A 21,710-nucleotide genomic window follows, 5' to 3' on the forward strand; every position below is an offset into this window, starting at 1 on the left:
ATCAGACGAGGCGCCTAGCTTATCGTCAATGTGAGTTCCCGACCACGACCACGACCACGACCACGACCAAGACCAAGACCACACGATCGGTCGGATCATGAGGTCAATACTCCTCCAATCAAGTTCAGTGACGGGTATAAGCAAACGTTTACAAAAGAAAACAATAAATAAATAAAAATAATTGAAAATAACACCGACAATGAAATTTCCCTCGATAATTTCTCATGGCGCTAACGATAGCAACTCATTGTCAACTAATTATCTAATCGTAAGTGAAGTTGCCGATCGGTAGTTTCGTTAACAGGCAAAAGTTCATTAGTATTATCGTTTTACATTCCTATGTGCTACATGCATGTCCCTGTCAGCTGAAGCGAATAACATTTACTGATGTATTACATTTTCGCTCAATTATTTATGAAGTGAGAAATACATTGGAGTTGTTTTATTTCTATTGTTAGTTGTGCTCGGTGTTTATTCATTCTCTTTTTTATTCGCTCGAGAAAGACGTCAGTTGCTTTATTATAATCGTCCTCTTCGTTGTTACAGATAAGACAGAATTAATTCCAACAAATGTATATTAATATCGATCGACGGTCATAAATCTCTGTTATATACATACACCAACATGATGATGTTGTCTGGCTCCCTGTCTCGTCGAACTTTATGAAAGGTTCAATTCATTCTCTCGCCAAGTCATCCCGCAGAATCTTTTATAAAACGATTCGCAAACAGAATCGTAGAAATCGTGTATTTCGTCAGATAATTAGTATTCCGTTTGTTGATTTCTCTTTCAATTTCCAATACTTGTAACGTAATGTTTTAACAATCCGTGAAGTATCTGTGTAATTGCCGCGATGATTTTTTCGGATCTTTAAACAATTAAAACTTTAATTTAATCGGTGACTCGGTGTTGTAAGATCTGCCACGTGACCGAAAACACGGCTCTGTTTACGGGGGTTCAGTGCTTGTTGAATTATTGCTGCAGTCTCTCAATTACGCATCCGCTGCTGATGAATGAAACTTCGTGCCATTCCATTAATCGAACATTATAATTACTGCAGACACGAAGCTTATGCACAACGACTGAGTAGTAAAGATAGAGAAATTCGTAAGTCCAATAGATCTAGACCAATCACTAATTATCGGTAATCTGCAGTAATCAGTCTTCAACTGTTCAAAGCTTTCAAGCTCTTATATGACCCACGGATCGAAATCGATTTACATTTCAATGAGGCAGTCTCCGTATGGTGAATGAAAAAAAAAGAATTTGTCACGGACGTCGAAAGATTAAACATATCTCGAAATCGATCCAAGAGTACTGAAACGAATCAAATCGTATAGAAGGAACTTACCTATCTTTGCTTCTTGAACGTGTAACGTTATTGTTCTTGTTGTTGTTATTGTTGTTGTTATTGTTGTGGCCGATAACGTTTTTGTTAAGAGGTTTTCTGGGGGCAAAAAGTGGAAAGAGTGGCTCTTTTCGAGTACCAGACGGTAGTCCTGCTGCCGCAGTTCTTGGCGGAGGTCTCGTGCTCGGTTTTAATCTGTAAACAAGGGAAAACATGTTGAATGAAGATCATCCCTCACGAAAGAAACCCTCAACTTGGGTGTTAATTCGTACACCAAACTCATAGATAATCCTAAATTCCCATAAAAAAACAAGTTAAGGATACGAATTGACACCCAAGTTGAGGTTTGTTTCGGTGATTGTTACATAGCAAAGATGAAAAACGAAACGAATTCGTTGTTGATAGTCAAATGTTCAGATGTCTGTCTGATAGTCAACGGTGAACATTTTGAGGCCTGCGTTTGGCGCTACCTCGGTATATTTCTGATTTACGCGAAGATTCATGTCAGCATTACTAAAAGTTACCGTTTAGTTTACAATTTTTATCACCGATATTAGAGTCGTTGACCTCGATTGTAATGCGATCCCTCTATTTGCGACTACGGAAAACCGAATGACGAATCGATTCGGTTATATTGACGTCTACCTTATCTTTGGTATACATAAGTATTTCCGTATATACGATTTTACGTGCGACAGTCTGACGACGAGTGGAAAGAAACCTGAAATGATGATTTTTTGTAGATGCTTTGTTCTTCACAGATGAAGCGACAATAAGAAGCATTTTATTTTTCTTGCATCATTTGCATGTTTTACCATTTTATCACCGTTTTACAATCGCGTATACGTGTAAAGTACCAGGATAACATTGTGCCCGGCTGCGTGTGTTGCACTTTGGTCCTGCAACGGACCCAATTATTGTTTGTCACGTCTTTATGTTATACACCATGCTGGGAGGTTCAATAAAGACGTATTACCATTATTATTGCTGTTAATACGTACATACATGTCATAACTGTCGCCCGACTGATTGTAGAGAGCATGAGGTAATCCATTCTACTAACGCGATGAAGAGAAATTGAACTGTAATTCAATTTTCATTTGCAAATCATAGACTAGTCAATTTACAGCAAGAGTTGAATTCGTGTTGGAATTTGTTTTGGACAATCGTGGATGTTCGCTTGTTTGTGTTCTGAATTCAAGAACCTTATAATACAACGGTATAACAATTTTGATCACATGAATTGAACAAACCCAGACAGGACATGGCAGGATCGAGAGCAGAAAAAGTACGAAAAGATTTCATTGATTTTTGGCTTTACTTGCAATCGCTTTCTCTGGAAAAATTACATCGATATAACGTACGGAAGAAAAATAGATTCTAGCGTTTTTGAAGTTCGGTCAAGATTTCGGTAATAATGAACGAAAATGAAAAATAATCTCACTACGCGTTGTAAAAAGCAATTAAATAACAATTCCGACAAAAAAGCATAAGTTGAAGAGAAAAAAAAAACATTGAAAAGGTTTAATCTCTTGCTTGACTAGAATACAACTACAATATGAAGTGATGAATTTTTCTGAAAAATCAGTATTTTTATTTTCTGAAAAATTTCTGTAGTTATTCGAAATGCAACGTCAAAAAAACAAATGTCTAAGAACTTGAAAAAAAATATCGTATGAGGGGACACCCGGGTTTGAACCGGGGACCTCTCGATCTGCAGTCGAATGCTCTACCACTGAGCTATATCCCCAAGTGATAGATGATGTACATATTATGAGTCAGGTACTATTCATGCAACGAAATTAAGAATGAAAGAATCACACAAATATTAGAAATGGTTGTATTGGAGGATAAAGAATAACAATAGATATTTTGAATATTTTTTTGAGTAATTTCGTATTCTTTATAACATCGTACGTGGAAGCTTAAGGCGACGAGCTGCTCGTGAGTGCTGCGCTCTGGTGGCAGCGGTTAGTACCGACACGATTTAACCTCGCTGCCTGGAAAATTGTCTGGCAGTCAGCAAGGTAAATGTTTAGCACAACCGCCGTCGGTACAGCAGACTTCTACGTTGACGGTGTCCAAGTTCCGTCGATTACAGAGGCACTTGGTTCGTTCAAATTGGTTCAGAACGTATTCGTGCCGGCAAATGATCACACTGAATTTTACATTGTCTTTAATTAGAAGCGGTAAATAATCCGCCACTGAATTGCCACGTGGGTGGAATATACCTGTTCTTGAAAAGGTATAACAAGAACATTAGGAAATAAAGGTGACTGCAGTTAATCCGGTTAATTTAACTATTTTAACACATCTAAAATTGAAGCTCGATTTGAAAAAAAAAGATATTAATTTTCCGTAAATCAGCGATAAGACGAATTATGACGCCGTTCTCACATTTTCTAAACAATCGTAATCGGTTCATTACGTATATCCTCTAAGGATTTTATACAGGATTTGGTTCTCTATCCTGATTGAAGTGCTAAAGAAACAAACTTTCGTCGGTTATTTGTAGATTATTGATTTACGGTGTGAGTGAGATGCGATTTATCAAAATTGCCAGACAACGATCGTGCTATTATCATCAAAATAGTAAGAATAAAAGTAATGATAGCTAAACAATAAAAAAACAAATTAACATAATGGTAATACAATTTTGAGATCTTTCGTAAGCTGTTAACAACCAACTATTTTTCAGCACAGATTTGTTATCCGAAAACTTATCCATAACGTCAAGAAAATATGATTTTAACTATGAAATTTAGATTCAAGTTCAATCGCGTACTTTGAACTGTTGTGTCACAATTTTTTTGTTTCGAGACTTTTTGACGAGATTGATAATCTAAAATCGAATTGCTGCATAGCGGACTTAGAATATTTACGCATCGATTTTTTTAATCATCCTGACAAAGAAGTTTCCTACAAGTTATAAGTAATATACAATAAACGTGAAATCCCTGATGTAGTGAGAAAAGGAGAAAACTTTTCGTAAATGAATGGCAACGTGAAACGGGCCGATCGTGAGTTGAGTTCGACCGGCGAGGTAAGAAACGTGTAATAAAAAGAACTCAAAACGACGCCTCGGAATAGCGAGAGAGAATATAATTGTACGTTGTTGCCTCTTTTTTTTTCCACCGCTATTCCAGGCAACGTTTCCTGCTCCAAACGAGATCCAACGATCTCTCAACAGTTTTAAAAGTGAGCCGTCAATCTTGGGGAGAAATTATCCCTTCAGTTCACAAAAAACCTTCAATTACCATTTCAACCACGGTAGCAATTTATTGCCAGACTTTACAAGCCATAATAACATAGGGTACCAAATATAAAGAATCAGAGATTTTTCATTTGTTATGCGTTGTTTTTTCTTCAATTGTGCCAGAAATACGAATTTCCGTTGTTTTTTTTTTTTTTTGCTTTTCGTTCATTTATTCGACTCACAAGAATGTTGCAAATAATCAAAGACGTCAATTCGCTTCCGTGATTCGCCCGTTCGTTTTTATCACCCTGACTCACGGCCAGCAGAACCGTGAGTCTTGCTACTGTTCAGCCTTGTTATCTAACGAGTTTCCAACCACGCCATAAGCGTATCGTAATCGCTCGTTTAGTGCAACATCTGCAGCGCAGCAGCAGCAGCAGCAGCAGCACGAGGAGTACTTATGTTTATTGCAATCAGCAACGTCAGCTCAGACAAAGCAGCTCAACTGCAAGAGTCTCGACGGCTTATTGGAGCTTTCGCAAAGAAAACAGCAAAACTTGAGCATCGGATTACAGCGCGAAAGAAAGCTATAAATAATTATAACCCGATGCACGTACACTCGTAAGCGGGGATATTTCTAACGGTGCGAATCAACAAAACGTCCGCCGGCCACAACAATCACTCGTATTGACACCTCGGCCTTCTTGTGGTGCGTGTGGCTGGCCTCGACAGCCTGAACTGCACGTTGCTACGCGTTATCTAATACCCGCTTTTACCACGTACAGTTTGCTATACCTGTCCCAGCTTCTGGTCCTAGGTGTACACTTGGCCGCAGTGATTGTGAAACGGCTGATTTTTCGACGAGTCGGTTACGTTGGCAATGCAGTCCGCAGCGCCACCGACGGCCGGCCGCAAAGCAGGCACACAATCTTTTTAAGCGTGACATTGAATTTTGAATTTTTGAACTTCGTTTACAAGGGTTGAGTCTGTTTCTCGGCCGGCTGCCGCTGGCGCTTCGGACTGCATTGCCAACGTAAGAGACTCAACGAAAAATTAGCCATCTCAGAATCACTGTGGCCAAATGTACACGCATAGGTATGTAGGTATATTTTATACCATATGCGAATAAGCGGCTTGACACTGTAGAGCCTAGAGCATGACCGCCGGCTGGCCAATTGAGCATTGAACGTTTTCCGTATACAGGATTCGCACAGAAGTATGTACGAGTCGACACAACACTGTAGAATATAAGGTGCTTTTGGTCGGGGTAAAATAATTTCATCGTGAAAAATTGCAAAATATGTCAAGTGTCGCGTTTTTTTTATATAACATAATGCGCTTTAGAATCGCGTAATTGATCAAGTTTGCGTTCAGTTGAACATTTTTTACCCATATAGGTAAAAAATGGGTAAAAAAAAAAAAATCCAGACCAATTCTTGAAAGATTGATTATTCTAACGAGAATAATAAAAGGTGTAGTGTATCGGTACCGTAAATATACGATTTTTCATGGTAGAATTGGAAAAAAAAATTTTTCATCGGATTGTGTATAAGATTCGAAGTTGATATATAAATTATTGTACATTTTTTATAATAGATTAAGTTAGTGAAAAACGAGCCGTACAAAAATGAACCAGGTTTCTGGGATAAGGGTAGCGAAGAAACTTTTCAGGGTTGAAGGTTAATATTAATTTCTTTTATCTCACCAGCTACTTTTTCAAAACCAGTTTTTCAACAGCATGTATCTCGGCAAGGAACAAAGATTTTCCGCATCTTTGAAATGCGAAACGAGAGGTTTATTCTTCTAATTCGAATGGAAAAAAGTAATTGAAAATCGGTTAACGCGATCAGAGTTTATTCACCTTTTAAATTGGCCCAATTTTTCTTGGCCCACCCTGTATATGTGGGAGGAAGCGAGGGCAATTTTTCAGACATCTATCTTTCACAAAATTCCTTTGTGTTTTCTTGGAATAAAAGACCCAAGTAGATATCTAGCGTACCTTAACGTTCCCGCCTAAGGCGAGATTTGCCCACTTGTATACATGTATATTGCCTCGGACAATGAACCATTCTGCAGCCGACACCGAACACTGTTTTACGAAACTTATATCTATTTGCGTGAAGGCGAAGCAAGCACATATTATACGAACAGACATCAAACAATCGCGATTAGCCCGTTATAATCGGTACAACATAGTTGGCTTCGAGCAACAAAGGTCTGACGCAAATTCGTGGTTACTGGTGCACAAGATACCTATCTAAATAGTGTATAAACATATCACGTGTATTCCCGTATACCCGTAATACGCACGTGCGTGAAACAGGACGGGGAACAACAAGAAACGATAGACCCACTTTCGTTGAAGGCGAGTCTTATTATTAGAAAGCTCATTATAACATCTGAGATCGAGCAAAAAGAAAAAGGAAAAAAAAAAACCATTCTTGGGAGCGTCGATTGTTCATGTGTTGAAAAGAATCGCTTTGTAGATACCAACTATAATGCGATATGTCCTCGCTAGTTTGCTTGTCCGCTGCCTACGACGTATCAAACTTTTGTGCACCAACCCATTATGCAAGAATAATGCCGTCCTGTTCCTGTAAATGTTACGGGTGAGAATGATTCCGTCTTGTACGCAAAGCATTTTGTACCGTTTGGACACACTTTTGATATTAAGAACTTTACGTTGCGTTGTAGAATACAATTGTTGGGAAATTTGCACTCGAGTTTGAGACACATGTGTGAAAAAATAATTTTGTAGAATTGTTACGAAGAACGAAAAAAATACCCAGCGAACGTACACTTTGTACAAACTTCACTTTTTCGGGTTGTTAATGGAAAACGCGTTTTTCAAACAGTCCTCGGGTATTTCCATTACGTTAAAATTTTGATTCAGGTATACGTTAAAAGTAATATTTCCATATCACCGTAAATCAAATGATGCATCAATTTGATTCCGAAGCAAAAGTCTCATCGAATTACTTACGTCCTATTTTCAATCTTGTTCCATTACAGATGAATCTTTGCCTTTAAAATCAATTATTAGAGAGCGTTGATAGGCTAATAAATTAGCATGTGGCAATAAAATTCCATTCACGCTATAAATACTTAAAACAATGAATCAGAATTTCACCGTGACCTGTGACTCCCAATGTCCAAGAACCAGAGCATGATCCAGTGGACTCGTACACCGCAAGCCACTGTAGCTACTTGACGGCATATTTATTCACGTATATAACCAGGAGCAATATGAATTAACTGATTCGACCGAGGGTAGTAGCCTTGACATTGGTTTCAATCAAATTTAAAAGAGATTACCCGTAATCAACGAACCGACTTGACGTTCCTTCCTCCACACTCAACCGTGACTTCTTATCGCAGTATCTCACGATCGAGGACGAACCCTATACTTACATTCCTTCTACCAGCGCACCGCGTGTCTTCTACCAAAGTTTTAGTGCATGGGGGGATCGGTAGAAGTCAACTTTAACGAGTGGGGATAAATTACGAATGGAGTCTGCACGGCGTAATTCGACTCGAAGGAGCAGATCAGATACGTTCCTCTACACAGAAATGAAATCGGATTGGATCCTGATAAAGACAAAATTTTACAATAACTTGTGATTAATTTAACCAACTACAACGCGTAATTAGGGACTAATGAAATCTTAGTTCAAATTGTGAAATATATTATACTAGTTATGGCTATACCAAGCGCTTATAAATAATTTATAATCCTTTCATTTGTTACACACGTTTTATAAACCGTAACGATTTATGACCTACTCTTGTTTCATATTTCTCTCGTCTAGACCGTATTCTTTGCTTGCATGGTTTTTACGTTTCAAACGACATATCACGCGTTACAATACCGAGTCGATCACCCATTACTACCCAATAATTTTGTAAACAATAAAATTCATCGCATGTTCAACCATAAGTATCTAGTCCGAACTTGTCTTCCACGGATTGTATGCTAACTTACCGAAGTACAAGGAATAGAGTCTGTAAAACATATGTCGAACACGGGTAGCATTGAACAAAATTCAATCGTGATTACGATCATAAATATTAAGTCGGCAGACTTTGGTCACGGATGATATCAAATACTCCGTCATTAGGGGTTAACTGACCTACGGTCAATTCGGATACCTGTAAGAATGCGAAGAAAGAGCCAAACCTCAGAGAACAAGCGCGATGAAACATGAAACCGACTAAGAGACGTTATGGTATCTTCGATTTGAAATTTATCACCTCTTACTTACCACTTAATACTCACCATTTGTCACTTGGTCTCCACCACACGATCGACCTACTCACGTGCCTCTCAGCCTCTCAGACTCTGGCCTCTTTTTCGCTTCAGGCTACGAGGCTATATACCCCGATTAACTTTACACAATTTGGCTTTGTCGGCTCGAAGGCGCATTCGGTGAGTGATGGTGAGTGAGCGAATGTTTCGCGTACATACGTGCGCACACACTCCGCTCACACTCTCCTCTCTCACATATTTTATAACGTAACTCGTCCCCGCCTACGGCGCACGCACTCCGCCGTCGTGTTTGTGACTTATACATACCACTTTGCCATTTGTTCGTTTGTGTTGATTTTTTCCCCCAATTTTTCGTATTGCTTTTATCCGATGAAACCGACATCGCCACACTCGAGTAGACGTGGACAAAGGGTGTAAAGAAAGGTAAGAAAAGGTAGAAAAGATACGAAAGTTACATATAGTCTCCTCACTCGAACTCGGTGCAGTGATTTCATCAAATAATCAACCGTATCTGTTGTGCCGTCAAGTCGCTACTTCGATCAACTTCCCGAACCACCGTAATTACGAATTTCCTGCCAAATTCTGGACAACACATGATCGGCGAACTGTTCAATGTTTCACATTGATTGTTACATAATTTGATGTGTCATTCATATTTTTTCTGTACAATATTAAACGATTCTTGTGACGGTGATGAATACTGCAATTATTTATAAAATGAGGGTCTTAATGGAAAGAAAGATACGTACAATGTACACGGGTACAGTCGACTAAACCGTGTCGCATCTTTTTTTCGTTAACAAAAGTATCTTTTACAAAAGCAGGACCGATTCGTAAGTGTGTTTTCTCACAGACATTACATGCACGTTAAAATGGGATTTAAATCCACAGGTCCGTACTTACAACACAATTTCACGTCAACGCGGAACGCGTGGGAACTGCATCCAGCCTTTCAATGTATCTATCTGACCAATTATAGAAGTGGATTAAGTTCCCACGCGTGGAAGTTTAGATAAAATTGAATTCCGAATACCGACCAATATGTCTGTACTCTTTAACTGTCTAGTCGATAACAGTATACCTGATGCGGAAGATCATTCTACCTCAAATCATCGTTTGTTATCAGCTCTGGTAAAATATTCGAGTTCATACGAACTTCTTATTCATTCGGCACAACTATCGTTATTAATCCTGCTGACGATCCGTAAACTGATCTGAGTTGCACAGAAAGTCTGGATCTTCGTTCGAAGCACAGATTTAAAAATCATACCGCGAAACGAAACCTGTACTTTTCCCAATCATTAAAGATGTTGATTTTCTTTCAGCTTTTTACCGCAATCGCAATTTATTCAATTAGCTTGTTTAAGAGGATGGAAAACTTACGGAGGTCGAGAATTAGCTGAGGTTGTAGTTCCTTTCGTAACAGAGGACGATTTGACCCCCCGTTTAGGAAGCCCCTGAGCCCCTGGGACCCCCGACATGTCGTTTCGTGGCTGAAACAAAAAATTGACAGGTTAAAAAGACCGTGTATAAACCGAGGATCGGAGAGAACAGGGTTACATAATTATAGCTGCGAGGTGAAGCAGCCAAACGTCGGATTAATTTATGAGGTGCCAGTTTTACGGTTTGCAATATACTGCGCAATAGCTCGCCCAGCACAATTGCGAGCGTATTACATACCTATCCCGAGTGATGTATGACTATCAATATCGCAGCCGAAAACCTGTTGTTACATACAATGTTTTACTTCTCAACGTTGCAGGCTTATTCGATTTAAACAGTTTCGCATCGCGTGCGTTCCTCTCGTCTTTCAATAATTATCATTTCTGCCTTCAACTCAGAGCCGGACAAAGAAAACACGGAATAAACACTTCTATGCAAGTGAGTGTGTTAAATGAGAATTTACAACGCGAATATACTTTTCTTCGATTTACTATTGATAAAAGTTTCGACCTATAAGTTGAGATTAAAATCGTGCGACCTTTGACATTTGGCATGCATCTGGAATGGGATTTTACCTACTCTGCATAACACGCGGTATGAACAAATAAAAGATTTCTCGTTACACGTATTGCGATATTCTGAAACAATGGGCGAAAGTACTAGATACCTTACGTATGGTTGCACAGATAAAGCAATAGTTTATTATCGAAGGGATAATAATTGCGTTGCACAAATGCCGCAGTCTGCTGCAGCGGTAACACGAAGCTCAGCTTCACAATCAGACTGATTACTAATGCAATTGCACCAATTAGAACCGTCGAAGTTTGCTCGCAGCCTCAACCGTCCGCGTGTAATAACCTTTGACTTGCCGTTGAAGCATGCCATTATCCGTATCTCATTAGGTCATATAATTTCCTTCGGTAATATATTTATTGCAAACGTACGACGATGCGGTTCTACCGTTGATGATCTGTAGGTATAACAGCAGTACTGGCTACCTACAAATTTCGTTTCCATTTTCAAAGAAGGAAAATAAGAATTACGTGTATTTTCACAATTTTCGTTAATCACGGGTTCTGAATATTTGGAGAAAAGGTAACCCTCGACAGTCTACGGGTTACTACCACTTGTTACATTAAAGTTAGTAAGTGTATTCCGCGTATAATAATCATACATTTCACGGTTACAGACAATGTATGTATTACACACGGTACACATAATAATATTCAAGCCCGAGTAGCTGTACAAAAAGCCGGATTAAGTCATCGTTTGATAACTTGACCCACATCCAACGATCCAATCATCGGAAGCTGTTATAAAGCGAAATGAAATAAAATTCATGACAACTGTACGTGAAAGGTTAATGCGACAAATGATTACCGATTTTCTTCTTGAAAGTGCCTCCCACATCTGTTGCAGCATTATAATATCTGCGTTCGCCGAATCAGCGCGCAGTGGCCGATCTCTACACTCGCATGCCCAATCAGTTTTACTCGGTACGGTAAAAACCAATGGAAATGTTCCGAACAGCTGCAAGATTTATATTCACATTGTTAATCTAGACTCAACATTTTTCTGGTCGGTACATTCAAAAGTGACCCAACATCGTTAAGTCACTTACAATTGGTGCACGTTACTAGGCGTGCTGGCCAGTTTCTTTATACGCGGAAAGTGCCTGAATAACCGTTAGTAACCTTGAGACAATCGTTCGTATAACTCTTCAAAATTAAAGTTTATAATTAATGTGAGCCCCACCCATTTGAAGGTTGAAGAGTTGAACGATGTTACCAAAACAACGATTATCTTGGTTCGAAGGCCAATTTTTAATAACTGTAAAAATTTATCTGATAACGAGGTTACCGCGTGTTAGTTGAATGTGTCATCATGCCGATAGACAATTCACTATTAACGATTCTCCCACCCATTATAAAATGGAGTAACTCTCTTTACTCAAACATCCATCCATCCCTCCATCCATCTTTCCTCTATCGGTACAGTTACTAACATGTCATTGTCAAACTGAACCGATATGATGTTATAATATTGAACCATGCAAGTTAATAAGCTTTGAGGTACAAACGTTGGTTTATTATTAATTATGCGAGGTTGTTTGGCAGATGAATTTGGAAAACGAAATATTGATTAAGGTTCGGTGACGTTTCAAATTCTACTTTCCTGCGTGAACCCGATATTTTTAATACATAACCGGTGTGTTCCTATACAGGATAAAGATGATATCCCCGCGAAAGATGGATCGAAGGAATGGTTACTGCACGCTGCATTTAATATATAGACAGAATAATCCAGGCAAAAATCAAGAATAGCGAACGAGAATATCAAATGTTGGATTCGCGTTGAAAGGCTCTGCAATTACATTAGTCGAACACTCACACCTACACTTGTTATTTCGACTCTATTTTCGGAAAGGAACAAATTTATTTCCACACCGCCGAGCAGCCTGAATACCGAACTGACGGAATCGCGACCGAAGACTCCACCAGAGATAAGAGGAAAACTCGGATAAAGTTTGTTATCTATAAGCGATAACTGTGTCGGAGAAGCTGATACGAAGCTTGTTACGCCGTTTTTCTTACGGAGTAAACGATGCAGGGCCTGACACGTTTATTCCTTTCTTTACACTCCGCATAATCCATTATAGGTACGCGCGTTGCTTCGAAAGCTATAACAGTGTTTTCCTAACGACTGTTTCGAATAATTCCCTTTCCCAAAAGTTTGGTAGAACTTGCGTCTAAACATTCAGCGGAAATCTCTCACCTACTTACAACAAATCTGCGTACAAGAAATTCACCAAAGTGTGATATTTACCGATAAATTTGCCTATAAGAAAAAAAAAACAAATTAAGGTAGATACGAACGGTGGTGATTTTCATACGTTGAACGGTTGCTTGCATCGAGACACGGTGATCCGATTCGAAAATATCGAAATACCGAAAGCTCTGCGCGACCTTTTTTCCCACACAGATCGTGTTCAAATGCAGATAATACAAGTCTAGAGTACGTATACTCATTGTCGGTGGATATCGGGTAAGAAAACCCTATGCGATCCGCGCGTATACGAGTAGATATCGATGTAAGTTTGTTCCGAAACGAGGTCCAAGCAAAGTCACTCTCAGTCGAAGCCCACGTACACAGAGAAAAGTATCCGAGGTGAATGCAGGCGAAAATATCCATGCAGGGAAGTCGGTCGGTCGGTGGTTAGATATACCTGCATTACAGGAAGAGGATACGCACGGTGGTGCGTTAGTGCGTTCACGTGCGAGTCTTTATTTAGCAAGAGCGAAGGACCTGCAGCGATCCTCGAAAAAGTGCGGTACCACCCAATGCACACAGGGACGGCACATACGGTGCAAAGGCATAAGCATTACACGCGTACGTACAACAGGTAGGTACACATATGCGAACGAAACCTTTCGTCGAGTTCGACGAACTCGGGGCTATTACCTCTACGTTACAGAGGCGAATGCGCACAGGGAGAAGAGACGATGACGTGGAGCGGGACGGGGATTCGTACGTGCACCTTTCCTATATCGGTAAGCCCTCGCTACCCGAACCCTCGATCTTTCTCTCACGCGCATCGACTCCGGGGACGTGCGGACGCGGAATTGCGTACTCGTGTTAAATGCCCACGCACACAGGAGCAGCCGCGCCTTCGAGATCTGATATTACGACAGAGCTGGCGATGCTGGTGCTGGTGCACTTTCGATCGAGCTACTACCGATCACATATCGGGGAATGGTGGGCAAAATTGAAAATCACCCGAGTCGAGTCGAGTCGGAGGTCAGGGGGAGTTTCTCTCTCATGGGTTGTTCATCACCGGTTGTTACAGCGTGTCATGTGTTACGGCCATTATGGTTGGGACGCCTGCAGGTGTGACGAGTGAATTCCTATCCATTCAAAATCTGCGCATGGCTCTTATAACGGGAAATACTTCACCGACTATTCTGTTAGGAAGGCCGCTTCACTACTGTAATACAGTCTGTCCGCTACGATCCGAGTGTTAACTAGGATTACAATATCCCCGATGCAATTTGGCGTCTGTTTTTGTTCTTTTTTTACATCTCGAACGGCGAATGAATATCGACGGGAGCATCCGTACTATCATTCCCGAAATAACTACTTTTGAGTTGAACAACGAACGGAAATCATAAAACTTCCTTACATCTGCAAGATGTTTTAGGATATTTAAATCTGATTCGTCCTATTTTCAAGTATAAAATACGAGTTCGTATCGTTCATTTGTGGGTTAAGTGTAGAACACGTACTAGTATACTTGTATCTATTTACGGTATTGACAACCGAGAATCTGAGAGATTCTATACATGATGATAAATCGGGTCAGAATTGGATTATGAATCTACGCGCAACCGATGCTGCAAATTCCACTGCGAAGCGAGAACACATCTTATTGCAAGCGTTTCAATGAGACGCGTACAAGATCTAGATTTATTTAATTTAACTCTCTTTATCTGAACCGCCATCGGATCTTTTTTTATACGTCTAAAAAGCATATTATGACCTACTTACGGCATGGTTGACGGATTACTTGACTGCGGTATGACGTTGTTCGGTCAGATACACGTAATTTCAAACCTGCGGTGTAACGAGGTTGAATGCTTGTCAATAATTCAAGAAAATTTCAGGATTTTGCATTTGAAAAAGATAAAAATTGATAAATCATAAACACACGCGGCTTCTTTTTTGGCTATTTCTTAACGTTGACTCGATTTATGTACGCAACACAAAGTATCCTCAACTCAGTTTTTGAATGAATCTCAAGATAATATCCAAATACGTTCCCGCGCTCGAGCGAAACGTTGAATTATTCAATCTTCTTCTTTCTAATTCCAGCACATCGATAACTTGACATAAAATATTAAATCCTTCGACCGAAATCCAAACTTTTCGGAGATGGACGAGAGAAAAGAGAACTTTCTTCGCTACTCCAGGTTTCCTAGTTACTCCAAAAGTTATGCAAAAACAAACTGCCACGATCGCACACTACTTTCGCGTTGGAAAGAAATTACGTTCGAAAAAGGTAAAAACTTGTGGCTTAACTGGACTCGATGCTAGTCACGTCCCAACATAAGAACCAAAAATAGCGTGACACAAGCGTCACCCAAGTTGAGATTTAAAATTCCGACAAAGCGCCCGTTTTACCGTACCAAGTACCACGAGGGTTTTCTCGTGGCAATATTCTGACCAGCCAAAGATACACGCACTTTACACGCGTGTGTACAGCAGCTAGTTACCACAAACTTGTAACAGCTGCACTGTGTACACGTACGTGAATTTTATCCTTAACGAACTTTCCGAGGAAGAAAGACCGTGTACGGCCAAGAATTTCAGGCATTTTAAAATCGTTCCAATTCCCATTGTTCTAAAGATCGCATTCCGCCGCGCGCGAATAAATGATCGTGGCAAGGTGTGTGCGGATGCAGACTTGCGATGATCGCGGTTCGATTCTGCCCTCGAGGCAAAGCCTGGCTACGATACGATATATTTGTGCAGCATACATAGTTGAGCAAAATAACAACGTATTTCGTCAATATCTTTGCCAGAAGTAGAACAAACTCGGTGAATTTTTTTTTCTTTCCTTCTTTCGCTTCCCTTGTTGGACAATAATTGTGTGACACGCGGTGTAATACAAGTTACGAAACGGTCGAACAAGTATGTATACAGCGTGATATGTATCTGCCGGTGACGTCAGCAAGGCTCGATACAACCCAGACCTTATTAGAAAGTGACTTATTAATATACAACAACTCTTGGATGTAACGTATTACGTACTTCGGACACGTGTGAAGGAAGACGATGAACAACGGTAAATCAATTCAGCACGTGACGACAGCGCGAAACGATGGAACAAATTGTTCGTGCAGATTGCGCGGCTGCAAGATTTGTGAGTATCGATCTCTTTGGCGCAAATCGCGTCAGCTTTTACACGCGCGTGTGTCTGAAGTGGCTGGATTTGCCGCACTTGGGACAGTTTGTTTTTTTTTTTTTTTTTGCTAAAAAGTTACTGGATTATCAACTGTCGGCAATTATTCACGCGACGGGCACTTGATTGAAAAACATGATAATACGTCAGGACTCTGTGGTGCACAAGCGTACAGCTATGAAAAAAGTGTTCTGCGAATGATTATTTAGCTCGAGTATGATGAAACATGATCGTGATTTCTTCTGTGCACAGAAACAACGTTGTCGCATGGATAAAAAATCGAATTTAAAATTCCAATGGTGCCAACTATAGACGTAAGAAGCGTGCAAAGTCGCGGGGTGCAGCACTCGAGAACTGACGTCTGGAAGATAATGTTTAATGAAGATTAATTTCGTTGAACCTCAATAATACTCGACCGGTCGAATACAAATATCTCTACACAGTCTCGATCTCTATCACAAATCCAATCCCTGCGCCTCAAACTGTGGACTAGCAAATCAACCGGCACGACTAAAGTGAGACTGAAATATTTACCGATGGCAAACAATTAATTTACTGTTCCCACGCGGGAGCTTCCAGTCTTACAATCGTAGTTCACGACAGTTCAGAAATTCATTCCCACTTTCGACATACCGATCGTTATCTCGTGCCACGGATCGAGTTCTAATGAAAATTGATGGGATTTTCCCGAATACCGATGACTCAAAGAAGCGTCTGCGTCACCGCCATGAAGTAGAAAACCATTCGCAATCTCCGTTGAAACGTAACTCTGAAAAGCTTTGCACGAGAAGCTTATTCCTGTCAGCGATTCGCGATGAGCTTGCGGGTGTTTCGATAACTTCGAGGTTATTCACGATCCCACGAACGTCAAAACTACCACCGAGACATAGCATTTGTCGAGGTGCGGCAGTCGTCGTCCTGGATCTCGACGTCTCGTCGCGTTATCATCGTTATCACTGTTGTTACCGTGGTTATTATCGTCGTCGTCGTTGCACCGGGTCAGTTTGCACGCCATGGCGAACCTGGTCCCTCCTCCACCCAACCATAAACCATCGCACGCATGGTGCACGCGGACTTCGCGCCTTATACTCGATCGTGTCGTAGCTCGGTGATCGTGATCAGCTCGGCAGGTGCGCCGCCGGTCTGACGACAGAGTATTGCGTCTAGGTTGTCGACTAGTACGTTGATCACGAGGTCAACTCAAGTCGGGCGTTGCCGTCTTAGGAACGTGTCTTGCAGGTACCTGCTTCAAGCAGGAAGAAGGAACGGAGACAATGAGAGACGGGGGCTGGTCTCTTTCTTGGTGCTGTTACTCATCCTCCGAACCGGGGTGAGTTACTTGAAATTGACGAATATTTGAGTTACGAAAAAGACACCTCGGTTAACGATTCAAACATTTTTCTCAACGAAAATATTACACCGCATTAGTTATGATCCTCTTTTGCTTGCACGAAAACTGATTTAATAATTATTGTTCGCGCAGAAACGACGTTTTTTCTTTTTTTTTTTTTTTACCGTAACTGAAGATTGGAACACGAAAACAGGGTTCCATCGAATTTTTACAGTAGACACATGATGTTTGATAAGTATAACCGTTTGCTTGGACTGCAATCCATTCTTCGTACTTATTTGACAAATAACGTTGCTGTTATTTCTGTGACTAAAGACGTGTTGCGTTATATGGTGCTAAGTTTTTCTCGCGCGAGTAACGTGTTAACCCTTTTAAAACTACATTCAATTTGTTTAATATATTTTTCAAATGGATTGCGGATCATAAAATGTAAAATTTTTACCGCCGAGGTTTATTGCAGTGTATTCTCGAACTCGAGTATCTTTCTTACTATCGGAATTGACCGTAATAGCCAAGTTCAATCGTAGAAAACTCCGAGGAAACTCAGGATCAACCGCTCACGTATCCTATGCACGTACCCTACCATACCCTAACTTCTATTCGATTCATCCGATTCTGTAGTTTGACCCAAAAACCTACAGTAATCGATTTCATCAAGTACCATTTTTCGCTGAACACATACCTACGTATCTAAGTTACAAGTTAAACTAATTTATGCTGTATGTCGATGTCAGTACGCTTTTATTTTCTTCAACATTTGATTCATTTATTTTCATTGTTCAAAATCGCAACATCCAACGTCACTGACCATCTTCTCATTACCCAGACTCTCCCCCTGCATTATACAGATATTGTACGTGTGTGTTTCTTAATAAACGTCGTTTACAGTTGGCAACCCTCGGGCTGTCCATCGACAAATGGATCGTATAGAACTAAAGACCAATGTGGAGATCTATCCAACCGATATACCTATACGCATTAGCACCAGAGAGCCTGAGGCAACGACGTGGAAATACCTTTGCGTGGAATTGGACGATCACAAGATACGAATTGCGTTGCAAAGAATCTAGTGAAAATAATTTTCGTGTGCCTAGGACGTGGCTCATGTTTTAAAAGAAACCGATACTCTTGAAAACAATTGGATCATAATTTCACGAGTGTTCTGCAGTATCATAAAATGTGTCTGCAACGTTATTTTACTCCACGGTTCATTTTTGGTATAAAGAATCTTCGAAGCATGTGCAAATGAGATTATCAAGAGTTCAACGAGGAAAAATAACATTTTTTTTTTATATTCTTCGCTGCAGCGACACTTTGAGATCATACATAATTTATTTAACATAAATGAGAATGAATTTCAATAAGGTAAGATTTCCAATCCAGTTACGAGCGAATGTAAAACGTAGATATTGTTCGCGTAAAAAGCCACGTTCTCGATATTTTACAACAACATTCATCTACTCTAACCATAATTTTTTATATAACCGTTAACCAGACACGCCGTCCCTCTTCATACGTTATCGGTATCTTTTTATACCCATCAGAGAAGATTCCTAACGCGCTAAAAAACATACGTAACTGTACAACGCTCAGCGGTCCAGAATGCAGGAGAACGAGACACAGAGAAGATAAAAAAAAAAAAAAAAAGGAGGAGAAAGATAGCAAGAATATTTTGATACTCGGATTGCAAAGTGCCTTTAAGTATATTGTAATATACGAGCGAGTGAGTAGGTAGCGGCTAATTCAGTGTATTACACACATGTATACCTGTATAGTATAATATAATATTGTTGCAAGGTGTTCGCTGGCTTGCCTACTTAGCGAACGTTACATATACGTATCGGATTGCAGATTTTTCTGAATGAAAGTGGGCAGCAAAGACGCGGCGACATACATACGACCTATGTATACACACGTTACATCTATACGAATTTTATTCCCGCCTGTGACGTCACACGCGTGTCTATGCGACGTGTGGGTTGATCTGAATTAATTTCCCTGATGCATATTCACGCCCTCGATTCGTACACGTAAAGTGGGTATGTACAACTGCAAAGTTGGACCCTCTTACGACAAAAGGCCAGGAAGTCATTATCCCTCGTTACGCGAACGCGATACCTTTGTTAACTTTCAAAGTCAATCGTTTTTGTTGTTTTTTCTCACCTGTAATCTAATTTTTTGCAAATCAGAAGAGAGAAATTCGATGCCAATAATATACGCGTGAATAAGGAAAATCACGTTTTACGATCGGGTTTCCCTCAGAAAAGAAGAATGTCGTACCCTCTTTATCGCAGGTACATCACTGATCGTTATTGTCAAGAATTTTGGAAACCATTTTTCGACGCGGGGACGATGATCCAAATGTGGCGTGTTACTAAAAGTTTTACTGTAAAACGCTTACCGCATTAAGCTACGGGACCGAACGGTAGATGATCGTTTAGACAGATGCGAATGAAAATAGTCCAACCATCATGGATGTTTCCTGCAGGCCAAAGGGCAAGACGCGGACACGGCACCATTGCACCCGTCCGTGAGGCGTTTCTCTAAATATATTTCGGACCTCGAATACTAGCGGAGTATTTCTGTACCCCGAGAATCGTCATATTCCTTTTTCTTAAAACCTCGTCGCCGTCGGTTGCGGTTGCCCGTGGAATATGGTATACCTATAACGTAAAAACCTATCCGAGGCTTCGTGGCTATGATTCTCTTATACGATCCACAGACACGTACGCGAAGTATGAGTAAGAGGTAACCCAAGCACGTGTGTGTGTGGGGGGGTGTAACGAAAAGGACGAGAGGCAGAATTTTAAACAGCTGCCGGAAGTGAGCATTAATTTTAGTCCCATGAACATTGTTTTAGTCTTCATTCGTCTCCCCTCTAGATTGACGCTACACTGCACCCTGCAGTTGGACTGACAGATTTGTATACACGATTTTATACTTGAAGATCCCCAGCGGTAAATCGTACCTTAAGATTAATTAGTCGCTTCAGCAGCTGTTCTATGATTAGACGAACGGCCTTGATCATGGACTCACAAGGCGTAAGTTCGCTGATGAAAACGAACGTCTACAATCTTTTCAGCCGTAAAATTCAAAGAACATCAGCAACCAGCTTTGTTCGCAAACACAAATGCAAGAATTGCGTTCAATTAATTTTACCCGTCGTAGTCTCAAACGATGCAATTTGAATATCGTAGGAAATTCACTACGACCGAATGCAGAAACTGTGCTCTTCCTAAGGATAAGCACGATTTCAGTCTGTCACCATCAATTGGAATCGTCACCCTAGCCACTTGAATCAGGAAAGTATGTGGTTAACAAGAGGCATTTGCGATTGGATAGCTGCGAGCCTTGATAGCTCCTAATGCCTGTGTAAATAGGGGGAAAAAATAATACCGTACGTATTTACGTAAATAACGGTAAGGGTTTTACGCGGATGTCGTATACTTGGCGTACATGTCACGTGCTCGTTCGTAGGAATAATAAAACGATTACACGCACTTTGATACTGTGAGAACAGGCCCAACATGGGTATTCTCGAGTCGACAATTTCGAAGTCACAGTTTGTGCAACCTACCGCGGTCAGTGGAAGAAAGAGTGAGAAACACGGTCGCTCTGAAATTCAACGATACGGCGCTCACGAGTGTATGTTCATTTATCATGTCGTTTTTGAATCAAAATGAATTTGGATACGATTGAAAATATTCCGCCATAGTTTATTGCCATTAAGAATTTGTATACAGTATTGATTTGCGCGTTGAAATAAATGATTATACATCAATATTAATGTTATCAACTTCCAAACACACCGTAACCTTTCGGGTTCGTCCCCATAAGCGAATAGCTTGTGCGAGGTGAGAGAGGGATGGTACAGTATTCATTATTTTGGGTCTGCGGTATTCGGTAAATACAAATTGTTCACAATTCGAACCACAATTCCCAGAGAATTTTGGTCCATGTTACGAGTATCGCTTTTTACTTGATTTATTGCGTACAAATTTTACTCCTTAACCTCTCCAATCAAAGTGTCAACTTACTGAAATAGATGGGAAAAAATTAACCGATGAAGATGTTCACCAATTTAGATTCTGACATTCAGCTATTGATACCATGACAGATACTCACCGTACAGAATTAATGTTGCA

The 21,710-nt window shown here is 40.3% G+C and overlaps 1 protein-coding gene and 1 non-coding gene across 7 annotated transcripts in view; both read right to left on the bottom strand.

Annotated features, from left to right (window-relative positions):
- The window catches only part of LOC124300617 (uncharacterized), a 97,527-nt gene that overhangs the window by 55,557 nt on the left and 20,260 nt on the right, over positions 1 to 21,710 (bottom strand). For 2 of the 6 annotated variants that reach the window (XM_046754903.1, XM_046754901.1), the window contains 2 exons: positions 10,196 to 10,305; positions 1,353 to 1,544 (listed from right to left, as the gene is read on the bottom strand). In XM_046754903.1, coding sequence (XP_046610859.1) covers positions 1,353 to 1,544; positions 10,196 to 10,293 — 290 coding nt within the window. In that variant the 5' untranslated portion in view covers positions 10,294 to 10,305. The other 4 variants (XM_046754902.1, XM_046754900.1, XM_046754904.1 and 1 more) reach the window with 4 other exon arrangements.
- On the bottom strand, positions 3,028 to 3,099 carry Trnac-gca (transfer RNA cysteine (anticodon GCA)). The gene has a single exon. It is a non-coding gene; the product is annotated as a tRNA-Cys (tRNA).

Source organism: Neodiprion virginianus, chromosome 3 (genome assembly GCF_021901495.1).
Source record: "Neodiprion virginianus isolate iyNeoVirg1 chromosome 3, iyNeoVirg1.1, whole genome shotgun sequence".
Classification (NCBI taxonomy): Eukaryota; Metazoa; Arthropoda; class Insecta; order Hymenoptera; family Diprionidae; genus Neodiprion; species Neodiprion virginianus.